This window comes from Microcebus murinus, chromosome 6 (assembly GCF_040939455.1).
Source record: "Microcebus murinus isolate Inina chromosome 6, M.murinus_Inina_mat1.0, whole genome shotgun sequence".
Lineage (NCBI taxonomy): Eukaryota > Metazoa > Chordata > Mammalia > Primates > Cheirogaleidae > Microcebus > Microcebus murinus.
Window position 1 is genome coordinate 56,832,856 of NC_134109.1, and position 14,859 is coordinate 56,847,714.

The 14,859-nt window shown below is 44.8% G+C and overlaps 1 protein-coding gene across 1 annotated transcript; it reads right to left on the bottom strand.

Annotated features, from left to right (window-relative positions):
- Positions 1-279: 279 nt before the first annotated feature.
- On the bottom strand, positions 280-7,820 carry SSTR1 (somatostatin receptor 1). The gene has a single exon (XM_012767057.3). It carries the CDS (start codon positions 7,427-7,429, stop codon positions 6,257-6,259), a length of 1,173 nt encoding a protein of 390 aa, XP_012622511.1. The 5' UTR covers positions 7,430-7,820; the 3' UTR covers positions 280-6,256.
- Positions 7,821-14,859: the final 7,039 nt, after the last annotated feature.

Consider the following 14,859-nt stretch of genomic DNA (forward strand, 5'->3'; position numbering starts at 1 on the left):
AGTGACCTCTTCCACATAACATGTCCTCTTCCAAGTAGAATTGAATACATAGTGAGTCTTTGTGTTCTTAAAGTCTTAAATCTGGGAGTACATGAGATCTTCATCTGGAACAGTTCCAGGCACTAAGAAGGGGGATAGAGTTAAACTGCACTGAAGAAAGACGTATTATGTTAGCTGATAGTGTTTCCTACTTCTCATTTCCTTTTATACTTCTTGTACACTCAAAATTGAAGACTTGGATCAATCTGACTTAAAGAGATATTTATTTTTGAAGTTTTATTATTCCAAAGAGTGTTGGCAGCATGCCTGTAGTCTCAGTCTTAAATAGGTGTAATATTTCCAGCTTTTAGCTAGTAAGATTGAATTTAATAAATGTTTTGATAATAATGAAGTTTATTATAAAAGCAAAAATTCTACCAATAAGCTTTTATTTAAAATCATAACTCCTTTTTAAATGGTGTTCCTTTCTCTCCAACAATTTGACAAGCAGATGTTTTGATATTTTAGTTCCAACTGGTTCATTCAGTTCATAGGTCTCCTCAACTTTGTCATCCTGGCAGAAACACCTTCCTTTTCTTTCTAGTTGAAATCAGAAGCTGAGTTGTATCTGGTCATCTCTAACACAGTCCTTTTACAAGGGTGCTCACTATAATAACCTGCCTCCAGATATTTGACAAAATAATAAATGATCACTTACAATATTATCTCTCTACCTGACTTCCCCTTGGGAAACCATATCACAATGTTGAACCTGTCTGCCTTCTTTTAACAACAACAAACTGAAATTTGTTGAATGAGAAGCAAGATATCCATCTGAGTATGTAGAAGAGACTCTCATTTGCTCACAGGTATATGGAGCAACAGGACAGCAGCAGAGACTTTGTGATACCACCACATTTTGTAAGTGCCCACTATGGTAACAGTTGTGTGAACATCCATCAGTTCTTCAGTTGAATACTTGACACCTCTGATGTGGTACATTGGATAAAAAAAAGGAATGAGCCAGATTTCCAAAATAAAATCCCATAGCCAAAGTGTTTTTCAGAAGATCAATATGTTATAAATATGACATCTCTGTTATTTGTTTAAAATAGGTTGAAATATATTATCATTTTAAATGTATCTTCCATATTATTCTCCACGAGAACTTCTTGACTTTTTCCTCAAGCCAACACTACACATTCAGCAACAGATGCTTGCATGGATGCAGAGAGAAAGGAACACTTGTACAATGTTGGTGGGAGTACAAACTAGTGCAACCTCTATGGAAAATAATACACAGATTCCTCAAAGAACTAAAAGTAGCTCTACCATTTGATTCAGCAATCCCACCACTATTTATTAAAAGATTTTTTAAAAGTCAGTTTTTTAAAAAGACACTTGCACTCAAATGTTTATTGCAGCACAATTCACAATTGCAAAGATGTGGAATCAACCCAAGTGCCCAATTCATGAATAGATTAATAAAATGTGGTATATGTACACCATGGAGTACTATTCAGCCATAAAAATGAATTAATACTTTTTGCAACAATCCGGATGGAACTGGAGACCATCCTCTTAAGTGAAGTATCACAAGAATGGAAAACAAACAGCATATGTACTCATTGTTAAATTGGAACTAACCCAAAGCACTCATGCACAGATGGAAGTAAAACTCAACAGAAATCGTGCAGGTGGGAGGTGGGGTGGAGGTGATGGGTGAAATCATACTTAATGGGTACAGTATATACTGTCTGGGTGATAGGCACACTTATAACTTGACTTAAGCAGAATGTAAGTGATCCATCCAAAACCATTGTACCCCTGTAATATTCTGAAATTTTAAAAAAGAAAAAAGCACATTTCATACGTTAGAGTTAAAATGGTTGAGGCATCAAAGGTTTTCAAATATGATTCTTTTTGGTGGGTATTGTGTGAGAAGGTGGCCGGGAAGTACTACTGTGGGAACACAAAGGTCACTTGTAAGAGAGATAATAGTTCACAGACATTAAACTGATACATTTTGACATCCTCTATAACTCATCTTTCATTTCAGTCTCTCCCCTGAGGTGAGGCTCATTACCTGTGGATAGTAGAGGACTTGTCTTTAACTTCTAGGAAATGCAAAAATGCTTGGAAATTAGGTATGTGTGTTTTCAGAGGAGGAGCGGGACGGATTTGCCAAATACTTTTTTCCTGCTACAGCATATCAAGGGCTAAGACTGAAGGACTCAACTACTGAGTTTTTCCTCTAGTGTAAGGGTGATATGGGATGCTTCAATAAGTGAGGCTGACAAAGCTAAAGAGGGATGCAAAAGACCTGAATCAGCCACAGAAAAATAGGGAGACATGGTCAGCCAGAGCAGATCCTCAGGGTCACCAGTCTAGAGCCACCCTGGGTTCCCTCTAGTCCCTGATCTAAGAGTTCCACCATGGGGCTGCTGTGGCAGAATGAAGTCGCTCCTGAGCAGAGGCTGGGGTGGACCACAAGGCTGGTGGGCTGAATGGGGGCCATGCCATGGAGGTCTAATGAGGACTGCAGTCCATAAAAACTGAGCTGCGGGCGTCACCAAGCTGAGAGGTCTAGTCACATGCTCTGGCAGCTGCAGAAATAGTTTCAGCAAACTGTAGTCAGGAAACAGACCCATGGACAAATGACCTGGCCCCAGAGAGCAAAAGGCTGAGTGCCTTCCCTTCCCAAGGACCCCACCTTCTCTCCTCCTCCACCAGCATGTTGAAAACTTCCTCCCCACATTCACTCAAAGCCATTGTAGGGATGTCAAAAGAAGAAGAGGAGGCTAGTTGAGAGACTGTCCAGATTTATTTAAATGCAATTTAAAAAATTGTTTTTAAATGGCTACTTAAATTGTCAGCTCAACTGGATGTTTGACTGTTTAATTTTTCCTTCCAGCTAGCCCAGTTGGAAGGAGTTTGGAATAATGTTCAGATTAAAACCAAAATGACAAAATGTGTTTTGCCTACACATCTAAGTTATGAGTTTAATTTGCCACCTTGCTATAGCTTTTTAATAAAAAAAGACAAAAGTCCAGCAATCCTCAGTCATGTTGAGACAGTGTATAGAACTATATAAAACCTAGAGCTACAGGGCATTTGAGGCATTTGAAGTTTCCAACCCCATCCAGGTTCTGGAATCATTGCTATTGCCTTCTTGGAAAATAAGCCTTTGTGCTTATTTTGCTGTGAAGATAAAACTGCTATGAAAAATAAAGTCTGTTTAAAAAAAAAAAAAAAAAAACTTCCCTAATGCCTTCTTAAATTCTCCCAAGGATGGAAATAGCCATCATTGGACAAAGTATAAAATATGTCCTTCTCTTATGGTGAAATCTGATTTTTCTATTTCTTTTGACCACTGTTCTTTGGGACACTTTTAGGAGATATTATTTTCCCTCTCATTATCTTTCCTCAGAATATAAATCAGCAATTACTTAGCTCCCCTAATAGAGTCTGAGGTCATAAGTGAGGGTGAATAGTAATTTATTCACTCTTATGTGAGAGATTCACTTATGTGAGAGATTAAGATATTGTCCAGGTAGTCTGGTGACAACGGAGCGCGTTGCTTCCTATTCATACTGACTCGACTTTTTTTCTTCTTTCTCTCTGAGCTAATAGGCTTTTCTTTTTAAGAAAATAATTCAAAGTATAATGACATTCTTGGTAAAACTTTGAAAGGTAATCTGAAAAATTTCTTCTTTAAAACATAAGGCAACCAAACCAATGTGTGTGTGTGTTTTAAGTAATCCACTGAAAAGGTAAATTCAAGTGGCAAAGTCAGACAACTTGCAACAGCATAATCTGTTTTATTTAGTTAGTAATACAATGATAACAGGTTAAGAGCACTAGATTTGTATCCTTTAAAAGGATAATGATCAAGATTTTAATTTGTAAATTTCACTGTTCTTAACCATTAAAAATCTATTTTCCAAAGGAGTAATAATATATATAATTGTTAAGGAACAGACCTAAACTTTCTGATTTATTACCAAAAGCATATTTGTTCATTAGTTTAAACAAAACATTAGGGACATCTTAACTCTTGTTTACTGCTTTCAGGAAAGCATAAAGTTCTAGAAGCAAATATATACAAAACATCTTTTTCAGTAGTGATTTCAACCATTGTGTATCATGTCAATGAGAGAACCTGAGAACCCCAGATTTAGTATCTCCGGATTGTTGCAATACACTCTGGCTTAAACAATCAACCAACAAATGTGTATTTAGTGCCTACTATGTACAAGCCAACGTACTAAAGCAATACAGGAAATACAAAGAAGTAAAATTATCGTTCCTTGCTCTGCTCAGGCTTCCAATGTAGTTAAGATTAAACATAGACACAAATTATTCCACTTTCAGTGTCCTCAAAAGGAGTGACAGTTAACTGGATTGTGCACAAGAATCACCTCTGCTGGAACCCAGAGGAAGCAGGGGCATCCTCAGGAGTGATTAAAGTCTCTGTCTGAATTAGATTTCTCAGCTCCCGGTGGAGGAGTGGTGCTTGAACCCCAGAAACTGAAAGTGTTCCAGCCAGACTCACACCTGGCACCGTCAGCGACTGTACTTGGAATAGTTCTATGGACTTGTGACAATGAAGCAAGATAAACACACACACACATATATATATGTCCACATCATATATATATATACACACACACTCTCTCTCAAATGATATATGCTGTGGTGTTTCCCCTATGTATGTCTCCTAGAAAGCCAGGAGTTCAGTACCTTCCACTGCGCATGGAGAGGAGACTAACTCACATCATCATTTATCTGTTATTCTAATAAGACAAGCAAGACACTACAACAAACAAACCATGAAAAAATCTCCAAACTTCACAGAACACAAGCAAAATTAGAAAAGCTAGAGGAAAGGATAAGAAAAGAGGGCCCGGCCAAGAGGAGAGGTTTTAAGGGGGCCTCCAGGTGGGAGGGGAACTGTCCCCCACTTCCGCTTCCATTCCCACCCACAGGGTCCCAAAGACAAGACCCGGGGAGCTGAGCTGGGCAGATAGAGAAAAGGAAAGCAGAAACACACGTTCCAACACCACGAATAAATAAATAAATAAATATGTTAAGCAATAAATAACTTATTAGGCACCGCTTGAAAGGCAGCAACCCTCACAGGCCAGGCAGGCCGCACTCCGGAGCCTGCAGGTGGTGGCCACACAAGCCCATGTTGGTTAAGGCTATGAAGGCGTCACCCTAGGTCCCGGCCTCACTGGGTCTTCAAGATAAACTGGAACAGGAATCTTCTTGTTACCCTTAGGTGGGCTTCTCCAGAATCTTAAGTGAGGGAGAAAGCCAAGCGGAGGGAGGGGCAGGCGCGCGGCCTGGAGGTCCCAGAGAAGTGAGTTCTGCCCTGCCTAATGTGGCCCAGGAGCGCCCAGTGCTTGGTCTTTGACGTCAAGGGCGCCAGTCTTGAGCCCGGTGAGAGGGTGGCTTCTGGTACACCCCTTCCTCCCCGCCCCCACACACCTCCCAGAATCTCATAAAAACTCATTTGGCTCATTCTTAGCTCCCTTTTGCTCCAAGGAGAGCTTGGATGGGGACTGCAGAAAGCCTGGGGTTCGAAGCGCGGGACCTATTTCACTAAGCACCTGGCTCCGCTGGGTGGAGTGGGCGTGGTGGAGGGGCCGGGAAAGACGCAGTTTCACCCCAGAGTGGGAAAACGGACCAGCTACCTAGTTCTTCCTCAAGTCTAACTTCCCTTCAAGTAGGGCCGCGCAAAGGGAGAGCGGTGGTCCCCGGGACTCCCCTAGGGGCACCAGGCAGAACCCGGACCGCGCCCGGCGCGGCTGGGCGGGGCTGAGGGCGAGCTAAGGACCAACCCTGAGGGACACCCTTGGCGGTAACCGTGGCTCAGCTTGAACAAACAGAAACAGCGCTGGAGGGACTGAGGATTGGACTGAGTTAGCAACGTGAATGAGTGCGTGATCTGCACCGGCGGGACGGTGCGGAAGCAAGGATCGAAGTTGCAGGGTGGGGAGTTTGGATCGGTCGGAGGAGCAAGCGCAGCTGAGAAAGGAGCGGAGTGGGAGAGCGAGATGACAGACAGCCATCTCAGTTTATAAACAAATCTCTCAATCCTACCATCGTCAAGCGCCTTTCTCGGGTCCCTGCACCAGAGGCTGGCGGTGCCCTAGCCCCACGTTACTCCCACCACACCCTGGCGCCCTGGATACCGTCCCCTTTCGCACCGGGTCCTCCCTTCTCCTCATTCTCCTCCTCTTTTGGCGCAGGGCCCCTGCGTGGCCCAGGCTCAGAGCGTTGTGATCCGGGACGTGCAGGTGCCATTACGGAAGACGCCGCCGGACTCCAGGTTCTCCGGCTGGAAGTCCTCCACGCTGTAGGCGCGGCTCTTGAGGGCCGTGGCGTAGTAATCGACTGGCTCCTCCGTGGCGTTGTCCATCCAGCTGAGGCAGAGGATGCGCTGGAAAGAGCGCTTGAAGTTGTCCGAGAGAAAGCCGTAAAGGATGGGGTTGGCACAGCTATTGGCATAGCCGAGGATGACCGACAGCTGGCTCACTGTGGCGTCGTCCTGCTCAGCGAACACGTTGACCAGCTGCACCACGTAGAACGGCATCCAGCAGATGACAAACACCATCACCACCATCATCACCATTAGGGTGATCTTGCGCTCCGAGCGCTTGCGCTGCTGCCAGCCAGCCTTGAGGGCCACCATGCGCATCTTGGCAATGATGAGCACGTAGCACAGGCAGATGGCCCCGACGGGCAGCAGGAAGCCCATGAGAAATGTGTACAACACGAAGCCCACCAGCCAGCGTTGGGCGGGCTCGGGCATGAGCATGTTGCAGGCCACCGTGCCGTCGCTGTTGGCCGCGGTGCGGGAGAAGACCACAATGGGCAGGATGACGAGTAGCGACAGCACCCACACGCCCAGGTTCACTACCTTGGCCACGGTGGGCCGGCGGTAGCGGGCCGCCTTGATGGGGTGCACCACGGCCACGTAGCGGTCCACGCTGAGGACGGTCAGACAGTAGATGCTGGTGAACATGTTGACCGCGTCCACGCTGAGCACGAGACGGCAGAGCAGCGCGCCGAAGGGCCAGTGGCGCAACAACGTGGAGGTGACCAGGAAGGGCACGCTAAGCATGAGCAGCTCATCAGCAATGGCCAGGTTTAGGATATAGATGTTGGTGGCAGTCTTCATCTTGGCGTAGCGCAGGATCACGTAGATGACCATAGAGTTCCCACACAGCCCCACCAGGCACACCACGGAGTAGATGAAAGAGATGAGGATGGCGCTGCCCTGGCCCTCGCTCAAGGTCCCGTTCTGGGACGCGTTTCGCCCTGGCTCCTCCATGCCGTCCGCAGCGCCGGCCCCGGGGCCCCTGCTGCCGCCGCCTTCGCTGCAGCTGCCCGGGCTGGGGCTAGGAGAGGAGGGAGAGGAGGCGGTGCCATTGGGGAACATCCCAGCCGAGGGGGGCCTGTGGGGCTGCCGGGGCTGGGGCTCTCTCCTTGCGCCCCCGCCGCCTGCGCCCTCCCTCCGCACCCGACCGCTCTCCCCAGCTCACAGCCACCCGGCGCCTCCGGGTAGAGCGCAGCGGCTGCGGGGAGCTCGGCTCCTACCGGCACCGGCAGGGCGCATTGCCCGGCGGCTTCCTGAGCGCGGCGCTTGCCGCTCCGGGGCGCCGGGGCACTCGCGAGCGTGGAGAGGGAGGCCGGAATGCTGGAGCCCCACGCGGCACAGACATTAACTGGCGCGGCTCTGGGCTGGTGAATGATTAATAAGGCACCACCAGCGCGTCAGCAACTACGAAAAAAGGAGGGGGGGGGAAAAGAAGGAGGAGGGCACATAGGTGGCTTGTTCCCCCTCCCCCAATTTTTTCCCTTCCCAGTCCTGCACTCGGCTCAACTCCAGTGGCTGCTTTCAGGGTTCCCTCGCAGCACCTTTCACCCATCCCTAAGAGGGACCTAGGGAGTTTCTCTGCCTTTCTGGAGGGTGAGTAGGAATCAAGGTTGTAAATTTTGTCCCATTCCATCCCGCAGCAAAGACCGAAGCGGACCCCAAACATGGGTGTTTAGAGTTCATCTCAGTTTCTCAAGTTGCTGCCCTCTCCTGGGGGAGATCTCAGCTCCCCTCCGCCCCGCAGCCCCAGACCCTAAGCCCCCACCTCCTGCCCCCGCCGGCCCTGCCCTAAGACCCGCCGCAGAAGCCCCCCGCCCTCCTTACCCAGAGCGCGCCACCTCCAGCCCGACGGGGAGACGGCCCTGGCGAAGTGCATGTGCGGTCTGGAAGCAGGCTGACGTTCTCCGCGCGGTCCAACTCGCCTCTTTGGGTTGGGTCCCAGCACAGGTGCCCACGCAATTACTCCGAGAGTCGCAGAAATTGACCCTACGCCGAGACCGTGACGAGGAGGAAGCACAACTACCATGCGTTAGGGACTTCTGCGATCTAATACCGCAGGCAGCTCTTGGCCGGCGGGGGTGTTCGGGGGCCTGGGTAAAGCGTTTCAAATCTCTTAAGAAAGCTTGTAGCGTCCAGAGGACCCCGCGTCTCCCACGGGAATCGACCCCAGAAACGAGGACGCGCGGCTGAGAGCTCAGAGGAGCCAGAGACTCGCTCCGGAACGCGCCGGGCGCGGAATTGGAAATGCATCTAGGTGTTCACTGGCGGAGATAAGGCTGCGCCGCTCCGAGCCGCCCCGCCCGCGTCCCTGCTGTACTTTGTACCCTGGAGAGTTGGCGGGGGCTCCTGGGGAGAAGAATGTAAAGCCTTGGGTGGGCGGGGACGCCAGATCCTCTTAAATGCACGGGGGTCTGGCCATGCAGATGACCAGACCTGCCACCAACCCCAGGAACAGCGGGACGACATTCGGGTTTTCTTCCATGAAGTGCTAGGATGTCAGCTTTTTCTGAGGTTTCCTGACCAGACTCTAGTTCAGGTGCCTAAATCATTGTGATAGACCTCGATGTAGGCATGCCTGAAGCTCATTAACTTCATTTAGGAACCAAACAGTTTCCCTTTAAGAAAGAATGGGTGTTCAATGACCAGGATTTTAGCTCTCTGAGACTTTCCACCATCCCTGGCATAGGCCTTCTTTGGCTGTCTAAATTGTTCCTGTGGAAGGAAGAATCACACTCCTTCCGACTCCCCTATTCTGCTTCATAAATGCTGCTCTGCTACGCAAGATCCCTAAGAGTCTTTACTTGAAACTGTACCCAGGAAGAGGGACCTGCAGCAGCCTACTGCTCCGCCTCTTTCAAGCTTTTGTGTTTCCAGTTCCTCCTGGATGCACCCACTGTGCTGTCAGTGTGTTTTCCCTCCCCTGGGTACAGTTTATATCAAGGAGAGGTAAAAAACAGAAATGAAGCTCCTCGTGAAGGCGATTTGTACCAAACAGTCAAGAATGAAAAAATGGATGCGGAAATTAAAAACAAAAAAAGTCTAATTCCTAATGCCCTGTTGCTTTATCCAGGTAATCATTTATATATACTGTGTTTTAGTTCTCAAAACAAAGTGCTCTTGAAAGGGAAAGAAAAACTTCTGTAGTGTGTCGACGATAGCAATAAAAGAGTAAAATAAATGACAACAGGACTTTCATAGGAATGTGTGCAAGGGACACTGAATTATTAATGAGAAATGTGCTAGGATAGAATTTGAAATTTCATAAGGCCTAAGCTGTTTAACCCATTGCTTTATCTAAACAAATTGCCTTCTTTAAAGTGAAATATGGAATTGGTGTTTAGTTATATTTCTTTTTCCTTTAAAAAAATGTAGCATGTATGGAGAGAAAAATAATGAATGTTTATCAGGTTAAAAAAAAAAAGAAAGTCAGAGAGAGAGTTTTGTCCCAGAAGAGCATTTTACTAGCCAAACCTAGTAAAATGGTTTAGATCCCTCTGCAATCACTGACTAAAGACATCTGTCTATATCTCTGCGGGCTGGCATTTCAACAGTCATCATTTAGAGCCTTGGCTTTGATCATGGTTGCTCCAGGGGAAGGGGATGATTGGAGTCCACGAAAGACAGCTCTGTTCAGAATTTCATTAAGTTGACTTTGCAGCTCATCTTAGGGAAAACTACTCTCTATTTGGTTGTGGTCTCATATACAAAAGAAGAAAACTGAAGACCTAACATGAGCTGCCTTTTTTTTTTTTTTCTGGCTTTTGAAGTGGTTTCTATGATGGATTACTTACCCGTAAAAAGACATTGACAATAAGATTCCATTTTACATCCATTAGGATGGTTAGAATTTTAAAAATACAGAAAACAAATGCTGGCGAGGATATGGAAAAAATGGAACAATCATACATTTCTCTTGGGAACAACAAAAAAAAAATGATGCAGCAACTTTAGAAAAAAGTTTGGAGATTCCTCAAAAAGTTTAAAATAGAATTACCAGATAAGCCAGAAATTTCACTTCTATTTACCCCTCAAAATTGAAAACAAGTGTTCAGACAAAAGCTTGTGCATGAACATTCATAGCAACACTATTCATAATAGCCAAAGATTGGAAACAACCCAAATACCCATCAATTGCTGAATAAATATACAAAATATGGTACATGCATAGAATGGCTGTTTGTTATTCATCCATAAAAAGGAATGAAGTACTAATAAACATGCGACATAGATGAACCTTGAAAACATTATGCAAAGTAAAAGAAGCCAGACACAAAAGGTCATGTATTGCATGATTCCATATATATGACTTGTCCAGGGTAGGCAAATACATAGGTATAGAAGGCAAATTAATGGTAGCCAGGGGCTGGGGGAAGTGGGGAATGAGAAAGGACTGCTTAATTGGTATGAGCTTTCTTTTATGGGTGGTAAAAAAGTGTTCTGGAATTAGATAGTGGTGATGGTTGCACAACATTGTGAATATGCTAAAAATCCTTGAATTGTACACTTCATAAGTGGTTAAAATAATGAATTTGACATTATGGGAGTTTTACTTCTAGAAAAAAAGAGAGTGATTAAGGTGGATATAAGCCATGCAATATTATCCAATCTCTGCAGTCATATAGTTTTTATTATTGTATCTGTGAACTGATCTATGAGCAAACAATAACAAACAGGAAAAACGTGGCATTTCTGGGCCACCAGAAAGGTAGAATGAGTTGCAGTTGTTTTAAAATTATATTAAAAGCAGACCAGTGAGGAATCTGCCTTCCTCTCAGACTTCAATTTAATGTAAATATTTTCAAAAGAAACAGGAAAACTGATATAGACATGATATCTCTATAATGTGCAAAGACCACAGACTATGAGAAATCTTGTCTTGTTAACATTTTTTTTTTAATTTCACATATCTAAAGCCTTGACAAGATTAGGAAGAGCTTGTTTTTTCCATGCAAGTTACTGTCCTCCAACCCTCCCTTCTTTGGTTACCATCTTTCCTATGCCTCTGTGATATGAACATTTCTAGATAGGAGAGGAGAAAGGAGATATTTTCCAAAGGGGAAGAAAGAAAAGTTCTATAATTTAAGGAGTTACTGATTCTCAAGCAGACTCATTTTCTTCCCTCATTGTAACTTTCTCTTACAAGCTATACTTCTCTGTGTTATCGTGAACCAGATGCACATTTTGGTTATTATATTCATCACACTGTACTGTGGTTTTATGTACTTGTCTTTTCCTCTTATAAATCTGTAAGCTTGTTGAGAACAGAGGTATATTTTATCTTTCTATCCCCAGCATCCAGCACAGTACCTAGAAAATAGCCCCAGACCTGCTTGTTTTATTTTTCCCAAGGAATCCGATGGATACTATAACACCTTCCTCTTTTCTAGCCTGTAAAATGTGAATGCAAAGAAACTGTGGGCCATTTACAAGAAAAGCTTTCATATCTGGGTAATACCATCATCTGTAATAATTCCTTATACATTTAAATCATTCTGAATAATTTCAATTTGCATGTTCTATAGCAACAATTATTATGCTGATACCTCATTCATTGATCATTCTTGGTCTTAAATTTCTTGGCAGAGAAAGGGCTCCAGAATATGGGTAGTACATGCTTTAGCAGCTAATGACGGTTATTTAATAGTATCATGCAGTGTGAAAGCCATCATATGTGGAAGATCGTTTCTTTTTAATTGCAGTCCTGAGTCTCAGTTGGTTTGGTGGAATAGTAATTATCAGGAGCTCAAGCTCTGCTTCTGTCAAAATCATTACTAATGTGGTTTTTCCAATTGGAGCCTATGGTGATCCTCAAATGAGCTCCTCTAATCCATGCCAGTGGTAAAGGGCCGGCTGGGGCCAGGGATTAAAGAGTACACTTCCTGGAACATTCTCTGCACTGGCATCATCAGAGTCATGTTTGCAAACACCTGCCTGGACAGATGGGACCAAGCAGAGTATAAGGGGCGAGTACCACTCAGCAACATGTCCCACAGCAGAAGTTGTGTCTCTTTAAGGACCATATGCCACTAAGCAGTTAACATGGCAGTCTAAGAAGAAAGTTACCAGAGCACAAAAGTGGCTATAAGGCTAAAGAACAATCCTGGACTTCATTTCCCAGGGACGCCCAATCACAGCAGCTTTGGTAACCTGTGGTTCAGTTCATCACCAATCTCAGAGAACTCTCCCTGGCCTGCTGATTTTCCTATCGTCTCTTCTGTGGAACAGCATGACGGAGTCTCTTTTGTGCTTTTAGAAAAGACCCATATGGGGTAACAACTCATGTTCTTCCCTATGGATTCTTTACTACTAAGTAATATTGCTAAGAATAAAAATTCGGCACATACAGGAAAATATCCACTATTATTAGTGGATAAATAAAAACATAACAAAAACAACCCCATGTTACCTGTATTATTTTGAAAAGTTTTGTCTAGCAATATATTTTTTTCTGTAATAAAGATTCTGCTAGTTAAGGATTTCAGGATGGACTGCATTAGTTTCAAACAATGTGTCAAAATCATTTTATATGTTGGCATTTGTCTTCTTAGCAAAAATCACACAAAAAATGCTTTCAAAGTCACAAACCATAAATTTGTTTCTTTTGATACCTCAATTGATGTTTGATTTTGAGCAGAGCATTTAAGTACTCACAGTAAATCGTCTATTCCTTGAGAAAGGGCTGTTCTTTTGGATTGCGCTATATCTGTCAATCAACTCCCCCAGCTGATTGAACTAAGAAATAGCGCAAAACCCAGCAAAGGGCTGGGCGTGGAAGGAAACCCAGTTTTGTAAATGGAAGCCATGAATGTATGGTAACACCCATCACCATGACACTGCCACTTTATTTCCATTTTAAATATGTTGAGGTAGGAGTGTAGGCTCATGTTCCCTCAGCCAAAACACTGTCTTATCTAGATGAGGAAGAAACTTAAAAGGCTGATCTTTTCTCCTTTCCACAATTAAGTTGCAACTGGTCAGAAGTTGTTCTATAGTGACAGTGTCTCCATCTTCTTGCCTTCTCCTGCTGGAGGGATGAAGAATTGGAGGGAGGGGGAGGAGAGTGTCTGTGAGCTGTCAGAAGGTGGGCACAGAACCACAGGAAGTGGTCCAGGAAGGGACACCTGGATTGCCAGCTCCCTCCCTCCTCCTGCCTATGGGCTGCTTCATGCTGGCCAGCACCAGGCCCTGCCCCTGCTCTCCTTCCTCACACAGCATGGAGTGATATTTTACTTTGTCCTTGAGGAAGTAGTCTGTGCGACAGCCTGACTTCTCCTTTCCTGTCACAAGAGGGAGGTAAGAAGTTAATGCAGTCTAGCTGAGGACACCTGGCCTACATTTCACTGCTTATGCAATTAGCCAATTCACTGGTTCCTGACACTATATCCTGTTTTTCAAATGTTTATATGTTCATTTTTTATGGAAGCAAAATTCAGACTGTAGTGGAACAGATTAAATTCCATAGGTGCATTGTATATGTTCACTTTTCTGCCCTCATTTCTTAGTTACAAAGAACTGCAAGCTAATATCAGAATTCCACTATGGGTGAATAATGTGTTTTTAATTGTAACTTAATATGTACTTATTAACTTAGCAGATATTTACTGAATGCCCACAGGGTGGCGGGCACTGTTCTAAGCACTGGAGAAGCAGTAACAAAGAAGATTAATTTCCTATGGAAGTCGAGCGAGGCAGAAAGAGAGTAAACAAGTAGACACACAGGTACTGTAATTTCATTTAGTGATAAGTTCGAAGAAAAGTAGGGATGAAGAGCTACAGAGTGCTAGAGAGCTGGGTGTATTTGACATAGGTTAGATTGAAAGGAAAGGAAAGAAGGTGCTGTTTGAGCAGCCCTGAAAGATGTAAAAGTAAAAAAGCACACATCTGGGAGGGTTGTCCCATCCAGCGGCAATAGCACACATAGCCCGTGGTGATTTTGCAGATGTAGGTGTTGGCACACTATGTTCACGCCTCCCTCATGCCTCCTTTGTATTTATTTATTTTTGACTTCCTAAAGTCATAATTTAGAGAACATCTCTAGGTGTAAATAATTGATGATTCATTTTAATCAGCACCTCCTATACCTCTATAGGCCACTATTTCCCCTCTAGTCACATTTTTCCCCACAAGGCAAGGAGTTCCCAGGGCCCAGTCTGGGCCTGCAAGCCCACCTAGACCATACTCTAGATCATACTCTTCTAGACCTCATGACTCCTTGCCCAAGAGGCCTTCTGCCCATTTCCAGGGCCATTGTGAGCCAAATTTGTAGCCAAGGAGAGGCCCAGAAGGAAGATAAGACAGATGAGGAATGAGTGTGGCAGCGGGGGCTCAGGTCTCTATTGTAGTGTACATGAGGCTGCTCACCGAACAGCCCAGAGCCAGGGGTGGAGACTGAAGTGGAACCAGGTGCTGGTGGGGACAGATTCCAGGACAGAGCTCTTGTAAAGAGTGCTAGAAGTCCAAATTGGACTCTGTCCTCCCAGGTCATAATGAAG

Bases quoted from the DNA above. Each gene is read 5' to 3' on its own strand.
- SSTR1 (XM_012767057.3), bottom strand. From the start codon at position 7,429: ATGTTCCCCAATGGCACCGCCTCCTCTCCCTCCTCTCCTAGCCCCAGC.